Source organism: Rhipicephalus microplus, chromosome 2, assembly GCF_043290135.1.
Source record: "Rhipicephalus microplus isolate Deutch F79 chromosome 2, USDA_Rmic, whole genome shotgun sequence".
Classification (NCBI taxonomy): domain Eukaryota; kingdom Metazoa; phylum Arthropoda; class Arachnida; order Ixodida; family Ixodidae; genus Rhipicephalus; species Rhipicephalus microplus.
This window is the reverse complement of record NC_134701.1, coordinates 280,393,232-280,413,511: the sequence shown is the minus strand read 5'-3', so window position 1 is coordinate 280,413,511 and position 20,280 is coordinate 280,393,232. Positions and strand designations below refer to the sequence as shown.

Below are 20,280 nucleotides of genomic sequence, written 5' to 3'. Positions count from 1 at the left end.
AACACAGACTTGATTCGAAAATGAGCCTCTGAACTGATGGAGAGTTACTGATGAAGAGTTACTGATGAAGAGTTACTGATGAAGAGTTACTGATGAAGAGTTACTGATGGAAAGCTACTGATGGAGAACTTGTTTGCAACGTTCACGAAAAAAAATCTAGATATTGTGTCCTCATTTTCCATGTCAATGTGATGTCTCCAACACCGAGTGACCTTACATTTGCTCATACTGGCGACCTCACTTGCAACACACGTTGAATAAAATAAAATCCCGTAGAATGCACTGTACTGTAGTCACCTTTGTGAACAAACTTATTGTCTCATTGTATTCGTGTTTATTTCTGTAACCTTGCAACTCATACGGGAGCGACAACCGGGGTGACAGCATAACGACAGCGGGTCCTTATGCTTGCGTTGGAGAACACATAAGCAGTCCTTGACACTGTAGTTCCTCTCTTGATCCAGAACGGATTGTTAGACTAGAACGAATTTCTTATCTATAAAGGATTTCGGGGTGCAGCTTACGCTCATGTAGTCAGTCATTTTATCTGAGAATGAAGACAGAAATTGGAGATGTCTTTCTAGTCTATCCACCTAATTAAATAAATTCACGTAACGGCGTTGTGTCGCGCTAGGTATAGGATACTGGCGTGGCATAAACAGCACTCAATGTATGTTATTTGTGCGTATGTGTGTGTTACTACACACACACACACACACACACACACACACACGCGCGCACACACGCACACACGCACACGCACACACGCACGCGCACATGCACACGCACACGCACACGCACACACACAGGGTGTCAGTTACCACGCAGCACGATTTTAAAGAAAGAGTGGCGTGACGAGAGGTACACCTAGTGCATATCGTTCTCAGTATACTGAAATAGCCACTACTAATTTTTTCGTTAAAAACTTCTACATAATTATTTATATTCTAATTATATTTATATAATTCTAATTTATTAATTATTCTAATTCTAATATTCTAATATTCTATTAATTCTTCTAATTATAATTATATGTCAGAAAGCGCTCGCCTAATTATGAAAATGTCAATCAGACAAATGTGCACATGTTGAAATGACATCTGTTGGTGCTACTTTCAACTACGTATTATTTACGCATACTCTTTTTTTACGTACAACTACGTATTTACGTAAAAAAAGTACGTAAATACGTACGTATTTACGTTTTTTTTCTTGTAAATAAAGAAAGCCCACCGAATATGAAAATTGAGGCGTGACTGCACTCACACCTGCGAAAGAAGGGAGCACCCTCAAATAATCTTGCTGGAAGCAACTACTATGCCTCTCTTCCGTTGCCAGAGGCAGCGTTTTCGTACATTGGCAACGGTACAGGTCAGATGCCAACAACATGTGCCGCAGTTTTGCAGGGATTCCTTCCGCTCGATTGTGAGTCGCTATCACCCATTCATATCTTACGGTCAACTGTTCGCGGCCACATCACTGTTCTGATTAGAGCGATTACAGCCTGACTGTGTAAGATCAAGGTGGCGTGTTTTTTTTGGACGGGACGTGGTAGATGGCGCGATCCGTTTTTTTTTCTTTCTTTCTAACTTCTTTTATTGCTACTGGTTCTCTCACAGTGAGCTTGTTTTATGGCGCTTCCTACGCGCGCAGCGGTCTAGTCACGTGTTATTTTACGTATTTTGCGGTTTTTCTTTATTAACAGAAAAAAAAACGAGCACACAATTAGTACGTTGTTGAAAGTGGCACAAACAGACGTCGTTTCAACTTGAGCCCGTCGGCTTCGTTGACATTTTGATAATCAGGCGAGTACTTTTCTAGTTACAAATATGAGTATGACTAAATAATGAATTATTATTAGCCAAAAATTAGTAGCACCTATTACAGTACAGTGAAAACAGTACACACTAACTTTAATTTTGCGCAACGCTATCCCTTTTTTAATCGCGCTGCGTGATAATTGGGACGTGCTGCATATATATATATATATATATATATATATATATAATTGAGATTTAACAGACAGTAATGCCAAGTAATGTACAGGGGAAGTTATTAGAACCCATGGAATGTAAATAAGAAGAAAGAAAGAAAAGTGGATGAAAAATAACCAGCCGTGAGCACGAATCGAACCTACGACCTTCGAATAACGCGTTCGATGCTCTAACCACTGAACTACCACTGCGGCCTTCCCTCCATCCACTTTTTTGGGTTTATATGTGAATTTAGAAGTAGGAGTGACAGTCAGTGCCATCTATAAGCCAAGCGACGAGTGTGAAAACACTTCTTTATGGGCATGTTTGGCGTCACGTAGCACGTGAACTTATTATGAGCGGGCAGCTGATTAATAGTCCCTCGTATACAACCTAATGACACCAAGTCTGCCAGTACAAGACCCTCGTTTAATGAAATAAGGGAAAAAAGTGTATACCTAAGGGCTCGTTTTTCCGTGTTTTAACACAATATTAATGAGATCTAACAGACAATAATGCCAAGGAATGTATACGGGAAGTTATTAGAACAAACGGAATGTAAATAAGAAGAAAGAAAAGAGGGTGAAAAAATAACCAGCCGTGAGCAGGAATCGAACCTACGAGCTTCGAATAAGAGCATCGAACGCGTTACTCGAAGGTCGTAGGTTCAATTCCTGCTCACGGCTGGTTATTTTTTACCCTCTTTTCTTTCTTCTTATTTACATTCCATTTGTTCTAATAACTTCCCGTATACATTCCTTGGCATTATTGTCTGTTAAAACTCATATATATATATATATATATATATATATATATATATATATATATATATATATATATATATATATATATATATATATATATATATATATATATATATATATATATATATATATATAGTCGATTGGGCCGTCAAAGTATGAGAAGCTCGGTATCACGTGTTTCCTCAGGAAGGTGATGTGTCAATAGCGTAAACCCAGTCACGTGCGATCTCGCTAATGCAGACGTGGCCGCGGCCACGGGGGTTTCAGTGAACGCCGTAGCCGCCCAACCTTAAGCTAGGCGCTTTAGAACGCACCGAGATAACTGAAAGAAAAAGAATAAAATAGTGTGGATGAAGGGGATGTTACTTCGTGATGAACGACACACTGAAAGTGCGGTCAGTTGCTAAAGCTCCTTGACATTAGTATTATGCAACAATGAACGTACAACTCTAAGGGCCCCATGGGAATATCGAGCAACGGCCCGAGTACTTTGTCTGCAAATAGCATCTGGAATCCATGTGATATAATATGTACAACTCTCTACATGGGGGAAAAACAGCGCACATCTGGTTCACCCTCCTTTCCGACCTTTTGTATATCTAACTTTGCAAAAATAACTTCTTTTAAAAGCTTTCCAGGAAAGCCTGTCACCTTTTGACAGCTCGAGTAGAAAATTGTCTAACACGTTCTGCGCCTTATCGAGCGAAGCCTCGTACACCACACCACGTGACCGCCATCTCCAGCTGTCTTGGAGTGAAAGGCAAAAGTGCATGCTAAGCGCACGCGCCATGCAGCAAGGACACGACGCACGCAGTTAGCAGGCGTACTCCATTACCCCTAAAAAACAAAAAAATTGTTTTTTTGGAGCACTCATGGATTTCAGCCACAGGACTACACAAGCAAAGAAAGTTGTTCAAAGGTTTGTCCCCCTGACATTTTAAAATTGCACGCCAACTCAAACTCGCGCCCGTACAACGTTAGTCGCATAAGTAATAAACTAAGACAGTAGTGCGCAATGAGAAACCGATACATGGATGAGCTGTATAGATAGCTCCTGGTCAAACGTGCCTTCAAGAAGACGTTTGTATTCACTCCAATGAATCTTCAGTTGAAGCTCTATTAATCATGAATTGAAGCACAATTGTGCGCTTCAATTATACCCAGCATAATTCCCATAACACAAGCTTTGGCGTGTTATTACCATTTCGTGTGCCTCCTTCCGACACTTCACAGTAACGCACAAACTATCGGCCTTAATCACACACACACTCCCACTGACACAGAAAAAAAAATAAACGAGCATTACTCACTCGGTAACCCTTTTGAGGCAATGTAACTTTCTCTCCTCACCTCTGTCGGCGCCGCGGTGGCCTGCTGGCAGCGCTGCGAGCTGAGCACGCCCGCACCGTGCAGGCTGCTGATCTCGCGACGCGGAGAGCGCTGACGGGGTCTCCCCGTGGCCTCTGCTTGCGCTGCCTTTATCGCTGATTGCATCTTCTTGGGTTGCGCGCACACTTGCGGCCACACGCGACCGCCAAACGATCGCCTCGCGATTCCTTGGCGCCCCTCTTAAATCGAGGCACTTACCTTTCTGGCTTTCTCTTTTTCTGCCTCCCCCCGCGATCTCGTGGGCCGCAATTATCGGTGTTTCCCGGCAGCTGCTTAATTAGCCTGCAATGCAGGCTGCATGAAGCGAAAGCGAGCCCAGAATTCTAGGACGCCACGAAAGCCACCGCGACGTGAACCGGAAAGCAGTGAAGGGGTGGTGGTAGCCTTGACGCTCGGTATAAAACTGGAAAGACGCATGCAGACAAAATCTCGTCCTCCCAGTAACGTCTCTACCTTGCGGGTGTGTGCGCGTGCTCGCTCGCTTCAGACGTGCTTGTTTTTGTTTGTTCCCGTGTGTGTCGCGCGCGCGCGCCAGTGTGTGTGTGTGTGTGTGTGGGTGTGTGTGTGTGTGTGTGTGTGTGTGTGTGTGCGTGCGTGCGTGCGTGCGTGCGTGCGTGCGTCTTCATGTACATACGTCGTATACGTAGAGCAGGAAACATCTCTGGTGACAATGTTTCGACACAGCAGCATCGTCGTCGTCACCACAGCAACATGACCGATGAACACATCTTTTGGGGAAAAACTGGCTCCAACGGCATTGCTTGCTTCACAACTTCTCATCACTTCGTCTTCTCCTGAAAACTTTTGCTTGGGCCGTAAATCAGTCTCACAGCGGACGAAAGTGCGTACAGAGAATTTTCACGGGCGCCAATTTATTAGCTTGCCAATGAACCCGCGTTACATGGGTACATGCTGTATCGCCTGCCGTCACCGGTCAGTGATGGTTGCCTTGAAAAGAATCACGTCCAACGGCGGAACCGCAACGCTCAGTGTTTGTCCTGGGTAAAACAGACCGATGAGTGCGTTGTTGTTGAGCACGTCCTGCAGCACGTAGCCGCGTGGGTTGTGTAGGCCTAAGTCGGCGATTGTGACCGCAAAGGCAAGTGGACCTCCACGAATGCTCGGGTTGTGTACCATCACGACCATGGAACTGTCGCCACTGGGAAGTCGAGGCATCACCCGTCGGGTCCACACATCCAGGTTGTTTTTCTGAGTGAATTAAAAGTACACCATATCAGGACATACTACAAAGAAACGTGAGTCAGAATGAACTGTGCAAGTTTGCCGCACACACCAAAATACATCTTATTGAAGCTGGCTATTTTATATTGGTAAGCAATATGCTGCCTGATATGCAGCGTTTCACTAACCGATTACTCCTAAACAACCTATAAACCAAGCTGTAAAATCCTGCTCATATAAGCTGCATGTGCTTTGCACACCTTGACATCTTATAATGTATAATATTGAATGCGAAACAGTTATTTCAGTACCACAATCAGTTTTGGTGTCTCTCTATTTGCTCCTTTATCTAATCGGCTTACGTATAGGTGCTCTCATGATCATCCCCTCAACTTGGCGTGAACCAGAATTAGTATAGGAGGGTAAGATGGTTTGACGAATATGAGGCGCTAGTCATGACATGGATGGCACTTACAATGGCACTTACGCGCGGACGGGTATATGCCATCGGTATGCAAGTATATAAGTGCCACAGGTGACTGACAGTTTATATCTACCCAGGAACGACGAGTACATACATGGACAATTTTAACGCCGGAGCATTAGCAAAACCTGACATCAGCAGCGTTGCACGACCAGACGAATCCAAAGAATCAATGTCAGTGTCCCAGCAGGAATCGAACTCAAGCATTCCGTGTGGCCGCAAGCCACGCCAGGTCTAGGAACTATACTTTTCAAATAGATACAGTTCGTGAAACGTCAATTGTCGTTGCAGTGCTGGCTATCCAGTTTTTATAAGCATTGCATGCGTACTCATATGATAAAGCCGTCACGTCGGGTTAACGTCAGTTGTGGTTAGGTGCCATGCGCTGAGGTTGATTCATGCAGCAGTGTGCAGGGCTACCATCTTCGCGAGCACCAGCGCTTTCTGTTAGTTTATCGCTTCTGGTATTGCTAATACTCATGGTCTTGTTGGCATCGTTGCGCAAGTGCAAACAACTGGTTATATAAACATCTTAAACTCATCAACATATGTCTATGCGTGACACATTTGTACATATAATTAGCGTAACTTCATGACATATCGCTCAATAAACAAATTACAACATGTTGTCCTTTTCTCTGCATGCTTCGCATACCGTCGATTTCCAAGATACGTGAGATCTGCCGAATTTTATCACTTATCACTACTTATTTTGTGAAAACATGTGAATCAGAACAAATACAGTTTTTATCGGGTGTTTTAAGCTCTTTTTATAATTATTTATTTTTGAAAATCCCTCGCATTCTTCCTGTTCAGCGTCGCAATGCTTTATGAAAAGCCAGTATTTTTCTGTTTACTTCGTAAAGCTTGCGCCTTTGAAACTTTCTGTAGATCCCACCCCACTTTCTTTTTTCGGATTATTTACGTGGTCACCTGTGGAATTCGGCTGGCCATAGCGCGCAGTGGGTCCTGGTTGACGGCAATGACGTAGGGGCTGAGCATCAAGGACCGTGCCACGGTGCCTACACTGCGCAAGTCCACCGACAGAATCACCGGAGAGGGTGCCACCGCCCAGTATGCGATCTGGGAACGCTGCAAAGACTCGGACAAACCGTAGTTGCCCACGACTACCTGTAATAGAAGGTTTCCCATGCATGCGTCAGTGAAAATTACCGGGACATGCCGCTCCTGCTTCCTTATCGAACACCTCGATTCGCCTCAGAAAAACAAAAAAAAAACTTTCTGACGCGTTGCGACGACTGGACGATCGGTCAGTCACTGTGCACATACTGTTGAAGCACTGTCCTCGTCTTTTGTCGGCTCACAAGGCAGCCAAAGCCCTCTTGTGTATTCTGGGGACTACGGACCACTGTGAACTTCTTTGAGTTTTGCATAGTACCACCGCTGCATACGCTTCAGCCCATGTACTGAATATTTTCTCCTCTCTTTTCCCTCTCTTTTATATCTTTCTCATCTCTACACTCCTTTTTCTCATTCCCCCATCATAGGGTTGCAAACCGGGCATGCGCCTGGTTAACCTTCCTGCCTTCTCTCTTGTTGTTTTCCTTCCTTACTTTGAACTCGACAAAGGCTCGACAAAGATTCCCGGTAGACGCATCTGACAAGAAATGAGAAGCACATATTACAGCAAAACCAATTACATGATCATCTCGGACGGTGTTTTGCCGTCGGCATCAGCGTTGCCGTCATGTTCTGCATGAAGCCAGAATCGATAACATCTCTTCGTGCATCGCATGTTCTATCCGCGAGTACGAATCTCGCAAGCGCTGGCGGCGAATGGAACTGACGCAGAGATGAAACAAGCCGGCCATCGCCTACACACGGAGGTTACATACCATAACGTCACTCCTCCTGCGAAGCCTGCCACCGATTGCTCCTCAAGCTGACAGGAAACACCTAACCTATCCTTCTTCGGGGCGAAGAAACATCAAGGGACGTTCGTGGAGAAAAGGGTGGCTGTTTCGCTCGAGCATCAACTGCGAAATTCGATCATAAGGGCGCGGTCGCAAACGCTAGCTGGCACAAACGTCTCGTATGCCCTTTTACGTGTTTTGCTCGCAGCGCTTCGTGTTGAGGCGACAGGTTAAGACAGGCTCAGAACGTAGTGCTTACGTAGCCTTCGAATCATATGCGCAGGTGCCATTGATCTCAGAAGAACTTGCGGAGCCCGAAAATTTCGGAGGACGAGTCTTGTGCCACGGCACAGCGTGTCTGGCTTATGCTTGTTCTCTCACTGTTTCTCTTTCCAGCTGAGCACGGGTTGCGCTCAGCATAGGCGCTGAGCAGTATCTCCTTCGGCATGGCCAACCAGCCCTCAACCTTGGCTTGACAACAGCATGCACTAACCTGCCGCAGTGGTCTATAGCGGTTACGGCGCTCAAGAGCTGCTCGCGACGGCCGCATTTTGTTGGAGGTGAAATGCGTGAGGTCTGTGCACTTAGACTAAGATGCACGTTACACCAGGTGGCGATCGAATTTGCCGGAGACCTCCATTATGCCGTCCTTTATAATAATATCGGAGCTTTGGGACGTTGAACCAAAAAATTAACAGCACCCACTATCGCATATTACGAAGGCTGTTTACCGTGGCAAGCAAACTTAAGTTAAGCAGTGTTCCCCGTCAGCCTATTCGACGCGCCTGAGGCACATGGATGCAGCCCCTGACCAAGATGAGCGTTTGGGAGCTAACACGTAATATTGGATGCTCCACCGCAATACGCGTGGCCATCACAAGCATTGGAAGGTATCCTAGTGAACACATCGGGATGCCAGTAAATACTAATTACAGTTGCGCTTCTGTTATCGCAGACATCTGTCACGAGAAAGATACGATAAAATGATAATAATTTACGTCCCAGAACCCCGATATGATTCTTGGAGACGCCGCTTAGGAAAATTCGACCATTAACGTGCCCTGACATGACACATTAGACGGACCTCTACTATTTTACCTCCATTGAAATGCGACTGCTTCGGCCGGTATCGAACTTATGACCTTCCTGTCAGCAGTGAAGCACTGTAGTCAGGCGGCACGAGAACAATACGAAGAGCGTAGTTGATGCGTTCTATAGTACAAAATGCAACCTATGCATTTTAGAACACTTATATGCTTTCTGCCTTGACGCCACTGCATGCAGGCCAGGAGAAGCGTGTGGCACGGTTGCAATTCATTTTAGTTTTGCAGTGCATTGGCTTTTCTTAAGAGCGTCAGCGTATGCACCGTTGGCATTACTGCCAGATGGGTCACAGCCCACTAGTTGTTTTTTTTCCTTCTCAAGACCGTCTTCTCTAACCGCATTACGACATCACTTATGGCTGCTTAGGCACGTAATCCGTTGAACCTCTCGGTCCCATCCAAGTGGTTTTTTTAATGTACGTAGACAGGGGGGCATACGCACTCGTCTGAATCGTTATGATTGCAACATGATCTTTGTACTTTTAAACAAGCAAAACAACAGGCAAGCTGGCTTCTCTGAATTCCACACAGCCATTTATCATGCGATGTGCGGTGGAAACCGTCTGTGACTGAAATTTTGAGTGAACAAATTCATACTAGTAATTAAAGTGCGTTACTAATCTTCATTACACATTCTATGTGCAGATGCTGTTTATCACTGCTGTAATCCGACACAACTTGATGAAAGAGCGTTTCTACCTTTTCGGGACCTCAACAATGTGTTCTAGTTTATGGTAGCGCCGGCTAAAGATAGGGACACAATACAGAAACAAAAGAGGACCGTTAGACACAGCACAGTGTTTTGCCGAGTGTGCCTTTTTCTGCTGCCGCTGCACTGCCATCCAGTAGTTGCAACACTAACGAGCCCCTCTTTTCACCATAATCGATTTCTCGTTAATGATTATTACCAACAATGATCATTAATATACTCCCAATTTCATTTATCCCACTACAGCACTCTAAAGGTGCAACCGACCGCACAACAATTGGACTACGGCGGAGCTTTGTCCTTCGCAGACGGTGAGGTCTAGCGCAGCAAGAATCTCGCTTAAATTTCATATAATTCGCGGTGACTGACTGCTTAAAAAAGTCCGTACAAATTATCCTCGGTCTTCTAAAAGCTTGCTACTGTCGACGAACAGGGAAAAAATGGACAAGTATTATTGAACATTTTTTTTTCTAATTACAATGGCTTCGTAGTTTTCCAGGAAAGAAATCAAAAGTTAACGAAGTAAGTAAGGTGATCTTTATTTGAATCGATCTCCCATGTTTTGGGCGTAGCGGTCGACGTGCAATAAATACCGTGAAAGCAGCACCTACTAAAACAAACAGTGGCGATACAGTGACACGTGCCGAGTTTTTCCTACACCGAATGCGGTGACGCATGAGAGAAGTCGAGAAGTGACCCGTCATTGTGGTGACCAAACATAATGGGCAATGTTACCGTTCCGTAGTCAGTCCAGGCGCCCGGACCTGTGACGTTTGCAAGAAGGTCGTGATGGATGGCTTCGTACTGCACCGCGTCGTATATCTGGCTCCAGTTGTACGTCAATGCGGCGTAGTTCCGCCAGATGTTACAGGTCCTAGCTACTTTCTCGTAGTCAGGCTGCATTGAATTATATTCCTATGTTACTAAGTCATGGTTAATGAGCGTTCGTCATGTTTATGTAAAAAGTATTTCGTACTTTATCACAAAACTGATTGTGTTTATTCATTTTTTTCTTTGTCGTTGTTGTTTGTTTTCGAACATTATTGTCAGTGCGTATTGTACACAATATAGGAGTGTCAGAATCAAAACAGCGTGTGCAATTCTAAAACCTTCTTCCACACACTCTCACACACTACACACAAGTGTCTAGCAGTTGAATCGCATCTGATACTGATCACGAATATCTATTTTTGCTAAAACGACTACTACACTGTAAGCAAAAGTTAGCCGAGATGGGAGTTTCTCCAGCACATGAGCCCACAAAACTCCCCTGCCCCAATTATTTACTCCCTGGTAGGGAGTGAACTCGGCACATGTCATCGTAAAACGCCCCCTCCTTAATCACAGAGTTTATGAACGACATGACCTTGTTAAACTCCCCAGGGAGTTTCAGGTCACGTGGTTACGAACTCCTTATAGGAGCTTTAAAAACCCCCTTTGGGCGTGACGTGTGTGTGTGTGTGTGTGTGTGTGTGTGTGTGTGTGTAGTGTGTGTGTGTGTGTGTGTGTGTGTGTGTGTGTGTGTACGGGCATATGTTTGCACGTCGGTGTGAAACACATGTGCTTTGTGTGGCTAACCGTGTAAGCATCTGTCAACAGGCAACGAAATTATAAGTGCAGCGAAGAATAGCAACGACCGATTGGTATTTACTGGGAACATTTCAATATATTTCGCACCGTTAAACCACGCTGCACGTCGGTCCGATTCCTCAACGAAACGTCGTGAATGCCGCGCTTCAAAGGGCCGAGTAACAAAACACTTCGAAGAATAAATTAATGGTAGCAAAAGTAAGCTGTTACGATCGTCAGCGGCTGCTCCTGGAGTTTCACCATCAGAAACTTCGAAGTGGTCTGAAGTAGGCTTCGCTCGACTACGGCAGGCTGGCCGGCAACCGGTCTGAGAGTTGCGCCGGCGACGCGCTCGCCCCGTCTCCGCCGATAAATCTTCTCGGAGTGTCACCGGTATTTCACCGGCTGTAACATCTAAGTGGTAAGAAGGCCTCGCTATGCCGTCGGTATCAAACCGGCATCGTATCGAACTCGCACTGCGCGCCGGCCACCGCGGCAAGCGCTACGAGCTAGCACCGACCACCGGCGATGCAAAGAATGTGTTTCACAAAAAAATGAAGGCTACTGGGATGTATAACAGTCTTCTGCGCCTTGCGACCGCAGCTGTCAATGACTAACTACAAGGCGAGCGCCGAACGAGGCGGAGTACGATCGTCAGCGATTGCACCGTAAAACTTCGAAGCGGTTCGAAGTAGGCTTCGCTCGACTACGGCAGGCTGGCCGGCAACCGGTCTGAGAGTTGCGCCGGCGACGCGCTCGCCCCGTCTCCGCCGATAGTGGCTTCTCGGTGTGTCACCGGTATTTCACCGGCTGCAACATCAAGCGGTAGGAAGGCCTCGCTATGGCGTCGGTATCAAGCCGGCATCGAATCGAGCTCGCACCGCGCACCGGCCGCCGTGGCGAGCTCTGCGAGCTATACATGCAATGTATGCGAGCAACGGGAACAGCGACTGCGAACCGTCTCATTCGTTTAAGTCTATCGCTCCGTAGCTTAAACTGCGTGGATAGCGGACACCTATTTCTGTGCATGGGAAAAACGAGACGTAAACTGCACATCAGCAAGCATTTTGTGATCGCCAGCTGTCATTCATCGAATCACCGTGCCGTACTCGTGAGTGAGGCCTAGTCGTCGAACGCGGTAGCGGCGGTCTACCTCGGCTCATCGCTCGAGCTGCTAAATGTGCCTCGTTAATGTGTTCATTCAAGGCCGCGCGCACTTTGTGTATGATTCCGTGCATTTTACGGGTCCATAAACAGTACTGCTAATGCAAATTCAGCCCGTACGACAGAGCGTCAACTGATGAAACTTTTTCGCTATAGTAAAAAAAAATAATAAATATTAGGCAGGCTTAAGATAAAAGGCATGTGTGTTGAAGTGCTTACATCAGACCACCGCAAGTTCATACTTACGCCGTGCGTATTTATTGCCTAATTAATAGCGAAAAAAGGCTTTCACCAGGGCTACATGGGAGGTAAAAATGTGGTGCATATATATACCCGGTGACTATATGGTAGGTGTGTACTGCGTGTGGCAAGCTGTGGTGAGTGCGAGTGTTGTGATATAACGTGAACATTGTGATAATGTTTGTGTACTGTAATCATTGTTGTGCGCATTAAATGTTATGTAATTAAAGCTACGCTTGCGCATGGTATGGCTGCTGACGTAATTTTTTTCTTTGTCGATGCAAAAAATTTACTCCCATACTGACCTGAAAAAGTTCCCCAATGGATGTAAATAAAAACCCCCCTGGCACCATGCAAAAACTCCCTACTGATGGGGAGTAAATTTTTTACTCCCAACGGAGGTGTTTATAAAACTCCCATCGGGGCGTGCGCTAGAGGACAAGGTCATTTACTCCCATCTCGGCTTATTTCTGTTTACAGTGATATAGGACATTTAAAGGGTGTATACAAATGTGTTGGGCCCTCTGTGAGGCACTAAACCGTTCGTTCCAGCGTACTTTTGTTCCTCGTCACAAGAAACAATAAAACAGTCGTTGAAAATACGAAATTGCTGCCGCGCACTTGGAAAACAACCTACCTCGATACCGGACTGCGCCTGGTACATGGGCCACTCGCATGAGTAGAGCATAGGCCGGCCTGTGGCGTTCAGGGCTCGTCCAAATTGTGAATACACTACGAATGAAATAAACAAATATTTCGCAAACAATTTTAGTGAGGGTTTATTTCAGGAAAGAGCGTTTGTGTGTGTGTGTGTGACAGAGAGGGGGGGGGGGTAAAAGTTTAAGAATATACGAAGGTTGGGAAGGTTGACTCGATATACATTACTATTTCAGTCTAATATTTGCTGACAGTAGGAGATAGCGAGCGACCAACCGATACAATCAGAAAAGGTCAAGTGGCTAAGCAAAAAAAAACTTTGGACTCGCTTTCTTGAATACTGGATGAAGAGAACACAAATAAAGACACGTTTTCGCCCGCAAAGGTGAAGTTCTACACATATGCGCACTTATCACGGCCGGGGGACTTGATGCAGCTAAGAATGAGGCGAGTGCCATGACATTGACTTGAGTGCCGAAAGGTATCGACCGGAAGTGACAAGATGAAGTAAGGATTCTTCTGGAGAGAAATTGGCGAGGACAGGTAGTGGAGGGTGCGATAGCGTCAGGTGAGGGCGCGATGGGTATAGGGGCATTAAAGCCGCGATTTCCTCTGTGGCTGTCTTCCAGTTCTAGACAGCGTCGTAGACAGTCTACGCTGACAGCTTAGAAGACAGCTTCTCGCCCGTCTTGTCTGAGAAATGGAATGCGTATGGACAGCTTATATCGGACGAGACGCCACCTCGCGTCGAGAAGAGAAAGCTAAAATAAACAAACGTGACTGTAATATTTTTCGCTGTGTATTATATTCAAAAATACGAAAAATTGAACGTTGCTCACATTGAACGTCTTTACGAGGGTCTGCTTGTGTGCAGACAACTATTCCGGCGAGGTTTGAGTAATCTGATCAGTTCGCTGAGCCGCAATCTTGTTCGGAAAGCAAAGTAGCATGCATTTTTTGTCTATTTCGCCGGCTACGTGACGACTGTAATGGGGCTTAGCATGGCTGCCACCCACTAAGCTGTCTATTTGGCCGGCTACGGTGAGTATTGGAACACACCCAATGTCGCTCAGGTTTCAGTTCTACTCGGCCATTTGAAGTGGCCATCCCTTACGTTTTAAGTAGAACAGCAAAGTGCCCGTGGTTCCTATAACACTTACGTTCATCCATCTTCCTGGGGTCCATGTTGCAACCATCTGCGTTGACAAAGTCAACACCCCAGTCGGCGAACGTCTTGGCATCACGCTCAAAGTTATTGAGACTTCCTGGATACCCACTGCACGTTTTCGCTGCTATTCCTGTGTGTATGCCAAACTTGAGGCCCCTAGAATGTACCTGTAGGAAAACAAATCATAAACGGCACTGCATGCAGGGCGAAACGGTCGATAGGAGATGGTGTATGTTCGCTACAAATCCTACCTGCTTCATAGAAATATGCCATTTCTCGCTATGTTTTGTTGCGATCATAGGCCTAACACACTTGGTTCAATCCAAGCTACACTTACTTAATCATGATATATCATTTCATTGACATTGGTTTTGATCGTCTTGTCGAAGTTACCAGAATTTTTGTCTGAGCCTAAATGTCTTTCAGAGGTGCCTGCCTGTTCATGTAGAGCAAGCACTTGTTAAAAGTGCGGGTTTTATTGTTCATAACAATTTGTAAATAAAGACGCTTTTAATTAACATGTTGTCTATACACATTTCGCTCAACATTATGACTCCGCTCAATTTAGAGCCCTTGTCAGCTGAATTCGCGTCATATACGCTCAGCCGGTAATCTCTTAAAAGACGTGCTTACGCTGAAATAAAACATCCCTCGCTTTTCCACAGCTGTACTGCCAGCTTTGCAACCCATCTGGAAGGTACAATAAAAACAACAGCGAAAACAACAGCACTCAAAATTCTCGATTCCTTTTCGCGTACAGTGTGGTATCCCTGACATGCAGTTTGACAGCAATGCCGAGACAATCTTCTAGCGTCACTATTTCTCTTCAACAGTGAAAATACACTCTTGTAGTCAAGGCTTTCATGACCCGGGACCAGCGTATATCGTGGATCATAGGGGGATTTAGCCACGGAAAGTACAGAAAAACCACTTCGGATGTTTGCTACTGCTATGCCACCACGCGCACTACTCACTATTTCCACAACTCACCGCAGCGCCCGCTACAGCTCCCGGTATACTGCCCCTTCCACTTCATTCAGCCCACTTCATTCAGCCCACTTCATTCCACTCACCACACGCCCCCAGCTCCGCTGTTTTCGCAGTGCCCTTCAAGTGAAGCTGGCTTCTTTCTTTCTTTTTTTAGATAAAAAGTTATCAAAATGTTAGAAAACTAGATTTTTTTATGAACTTTTGGCAAGTCACAGCGACAGTTATGCTAGGAATTATTTCAGATGCATCAACTGATGCTATATGCTCATTTATCTTGGGTCCGTACGTTGTCCTTTGGCTCGTCAAATGTCGGTAAAAACTAAATGATGCACTTGCAACTCTTAAACTGTAAATAAATGTTTCTAGGATAAAGAATGGCAAAGTTGCACAGGACTGACCGAAAGAAGCTCTAGTTGCGATTGAGTCCCCGAGTGCTCAGATTTAGGTGCACGTTAAAGAACGTCAGGTGGTCAAAGTTTCCGGAAAACTTCCACTAGGGCGTCTCTCATAATCATATGGTGGTTTTGGGACGTTAAACCCCACATATCATGATTGCAATTGAGTGTGATATGTAAAAATACAATGCCCTGGACAAGAGCTGCGCATGCACAAGAACCAGCGCGCCTCTTATGGAAATGTGCAAACCACAAAGCGAGCTATAATATGAAAAAGGAATAAAAAGATATGATATGATATTGCCACGTTCCATTTCCAGCGTTTTTGTTATCGTCCCGAAGCACCACACGATTCTCAGCGCAAACCGCGCCTGCAGTTTTCTAGAAGGTTCCGGACTGTAGTAGATCATTTCGACAAGATCACGCCCACTGTGCGGACGGCACTGGAACCTACGCCACCGCCAGCGATAACGCTAGAACATTCGACGGCAAGAGTATAAATGCCGACGCGCTTCGCCGCTTGTCAGTTTTTGATCGAAGGCCGACGCTCCGTTCGCCGCTATCAGTCCGAGACTGCTATCTGTGCGAGACTGCTGCTGTAATTGGACTTTCCTTTTACCGGGCACAGGTTCGCCCAAATAAAGAGGTAAATCCCAACACGAAGTCTCCTGTCTTCGGCCACGTCCCGACCCCGTGACATCTGGTGGAGGTGCTGCTTCGTTCATGTACCGGACGCCCCCGTCAAGCCGTGAACCCAGCCCACGTCGCGGAGAAGACACCGACGCCAACCAGGGGCAGCGAACAAGCCGCCGACAGCAAGGGCTACCACCGGAGTACGGGCTTCTAGAAGACAAGGCGCGGAAGACCAAGCCCATGACCGCGACTGCAGCGACAATGACAACCGCAGCATCCCAGCCCACGATGGTCATGCATCAACCCAGGGAACCACCAATTTTCCATGGGTCATCGTTCGAAGACCCTGAGTCCTGGCTAGAAACATACGACCGTGTAGCCGCCCTCAACCATTGGGACCATGACGAAAAGCTGCGTCGTGTGTTCTTCTATTTGGAAGACACCGCAAGGACCTGGCTCGAAAATCGGGAGTCCACGCTCCGAACGTGGGATATTTTCTGCGGCGCATTCCTACAAACGTTCGCGAGCGTCGCTCGCAAAGAGAGGGCCACTGCTTTATTAGAGACCCGGGTTCAGCTACCAAATGAAAATGTCGCCATTTTCACAGAAGAAATGACCCGACTATTTCGTCACGCTGACCCAGACATGTCTGAGGAGAAAAAAGTCCGTTTCCTCATGCGAGGGGTCAAACAGGAGCTCTTCGCGGGACTGATGAGAAACCCACCGAAAACCGTCCAAGAATTTGTAGCCGAAGCGACCACTATCGAAAAGACACTGGACATGCGCACTAGACAGTATAATCGTCACCTGACTGCAGACTGCGCTGCTGCTCAAGCCAGTAACTCCGGAGACCTGCGTGAAACGATCCGAGCGATCGTGCGGGAAGAGCTGCGCAAGCTGTTGCCTTCGGCGCAGCCTCAAGTGGATTCAATCGCCGACATTGTGCGAGAAGAAGTTCGGCAATCGCTTCAACTTCCCCACGCACCGCTGCCCGAGCCGGAAGCTATGAGCTACGCCGCTGCACTGCGCCACAACGCTCCTCCCCGTCCACGCCAAAACGCCGCCCCGTCGCACTTCCGTCGACAGACGCCACCGCCGCCACCACCCCCACCGACGTCATACCGTCCGCCAGCGGCCCAGCGCAGTGCACCGAGGAAGACTGACGTCTGGCGCACCCCTGACCATCGCCCGCTCTGCTACCACTGCGGCGAGGCCGGACACACATACCGCCGTTGCCAGTACCGACAGATGGGACTGCGTGGCTTCGCCGTCAATGCACCGCGTCCACAGCCAGGAGAACGACCACGTGACATCGCCGACTACCTGACAGGAACTCGGTGGACACCACGAATCTCTTCGCGTTCCCCGTCGCCCAGCCGCCGCACGTCACCGCACCACCGGCAGTACTCTGGCCCTACGCGGGGCCGGTCTCCTAGCCCGTATCCGGGAAACTAAGGGCAGCAACCGGTGGAGGTGCGGTTGCTGTGCGACGAACTACCGAAGATCCTCCGACGACGACGACGCCGCGATGGAGCTTTCCGAACACAACGCCAACCAGGCAAAGCCCTGACGGCGAAAGCTCATTTACCGAAGGTGGCCTGACGACGCAACATGGAAGCACCGGAACAAGCCGACGCAGCCGTGACCCGACGCCACGCCCTAACTGTAATGCGAGACGGCGAACTAGCGACCTCGACGTTTTTATCGACGGCCACAGTGTGACCGCTCTCGTCGATACTGGAGCCGACTATTCTGTCATCAGTGGGTCGTTCGCCGCGAAGTTAAAAAAAGTTAGGACAGCTTGGAAAGGCCCTGAAATCCGCACAGCTGGAGGTCATCTCGTAACACCTGCAGGAATCTGCACAGCGAGAGTCACCATTAACGGCCGTATTTATCCTACAGACTTTGTAGTCCTACAGCGTTGCTCGAGAGATGTCATCCTTGGCATGGACTTCTTATGCCTCCATGGTGCTGTCATCAACCTAAAAACAAAGTCGATAACGTTATCCACAGAAGAAGCACTACCGCCACGCACGCCGTCAGGACACCATGCCTTGAATGTGCTGGAAGAGCAAGTCAATATTCCGCCTCGCTCAAGCGTCATTATTTCAGTCGGCGCTCCTAAATCACCTGACTTGGAAGGCGTCGTTGAAGGCAGTCAGCATCTGCTGGTCACCCGAAATATTTGCGTCGCAAGAGGAATTGCAGAGCTGCGGGGAGGCAAAGCAACGGTTATGCTCACGAATTTCAGCAATGAGTACAAACATGTGAACAAAGGAACCACGGTCGCATACATCGAAGAAATTGTCGAAGCCACCAGTGCTTTCGCCCTCGCCGATTCTGCGGAACCTGCTCAGAGGAACCAAGCCCCTCCCATAGCTTTCGACGTCAATCCCAGACTTCCGAACGATAAGCAAGAACAGCTCAAGGCCCTGCTCCTGCAATACGAAGATTGCTTTTCGTCGTCATCGAAAATTCGGCAGACCCCAATCACGAAGCATCGCATCATAATTGAAGAAAATGCCAGACCACTCCGTCAGAGTCCGTACAGGGTTTCGACGCGAGAACGTGAAGCCATGAAGAGACAAGTTGATGAAATGCTGCGGGATGACATTATCCAGCCGTCCAAGAGTCCATGGGCATCCCCCGTGGTGTTAGTGAAGAAAAAGGATGGGACCCTACGTTTCTGCGTCGATTATCGCCGCCTGAACAAAATCACAAGAAAGGACGTGTATCCTCTCCCACGAATAGACGACGCACTTGATCGGCTCCATAACGCCAAGTACTTTTCGTCAATGGACCTCAAGACTGGCTATTGGCAAATCGAAGTCGACGAAAGAGACCGAGAGTAGACGGCGTTTATAACACCAGACGGCCTCTTCGAGTTTAAGGTGATGCCCTTCGGCCTTTGCTCAGCGCCTGCAACTTTTCAACGCGTTATGGATACAGTACTGGCAGGATTGAAGTGGCAGACTTGCCTTGTGTACTTGGACGACGTCGTCGTGTTTTCCTCGAGTTTCGACGAGCATCTTCGGCACCTTGAAGCTGTACTTCAAGCCATCAAGACTTCCGGACTCACACTGAAGCCAGGAAAGTGCAGGTTTGCGTATGAGGAGCTCTTGTTTCTGGGGCACGTTATCAGCAAGTCTGGAGTTCGTCCCGATCCACGGAAAACAGCCGCCATCGCCGACTTCCCGCCGCCCACTGACAAGAAAGCCGTGCGCCGATTTCTGGGCCTGTGCGCCTATTATAGGCGGTTCGTGAAAAACTTTGCCCGCATCGCCGATCCTCTCACTAATCTTACCAAGGCCGACGTGGAGTTCAAGTGGGAAACACCACAGGAACACGCTTTCCAGGAGCTTAAACATCGCCTCCAGACGCCTCCGTTACTTGCCCATTTCGACGAATTCGCCGAGACAGAAATACATACTGACGCAAGCAGCGTAGGTCTTGGCGCCGTTCTTGTGCAGAGGGCTGACGGACTTGAAAGGGTTATTAGTTACGCCAGTCGATCGCTATCCAAAGCAGAAGCAAATTATTCCACAACAGAAAAGGAGTGCCTCGCCATCATCTGGGCTACGTCGAAATTTCGCCCCTACCTCTACGGCAGGCCCTTCAAAGTTGTGAGCGACCACCACGCCTTGTGTTGGCTAGCCACCTTGAAGGACCCTTCAGGTCGCCTCGCACGATGGAGCCTGAGACTTCAAGAATATGACATTACTGTCATTTACAAGTCCGGCAAAAAACACTCCGACGCCGACTGTCTCTCTCGTGCGCCTGTCGACCAACCGCTACCCGACGACCTGGATGACGACTACTTTTTGGGAACGATAACTACCGACGACTTCGCTGAATGACAGCGGGCCGACCCGGAACTTAAGGCCCTAATAGAATACCTCGAAGGCAGGACCGCCGAAGTCCCGAAGGTATTCAAGCGCGCACTTGCGTCGTTCTTTCTACGAAACGGTCTTCTACAAAAGAAAAAC

General features: G+C 47.5%; 1 protein-coding gene across 1 annotated transcript in view; it reads right to left on the bottom strand.

The window, feature by feature from the left end:
• Positions 1-20,280, bottom strand: part of LOC119179725 (uncharacterized) — a 55,323-nt gene that overhangs the window by 27,551 nt on the left and 7,492 nt on the right. Inside the window, exons 3-8 of the mRNA XM_037430848.2 lie at positions 14,269-14,443; positions 13,089-13,183; positions 10,214-10,375; positions 6,726-6,923; positions 5,058-5,335; positions 4,048-4,395 (exon numbers count right to left, since the gene is read on the bottom strand). Coding sequence (XP_037286745.2) covers positions 4,048-4,395; positions 5,058-5,335; positions 6,726-6,923; positions 10,214-10,375; positions 13,089-13,183; positions 14,269-14,443 — 1,256 coding nt within the window. The remainder of the gene's footprint in view (positions 1-4,047; positions 4,396-5,057; positions 5,336-6,725; positions 6,924-10,213; positions 10,376-13,088; positions 13,184-14,268; positions 14,444-20,280) is intronic.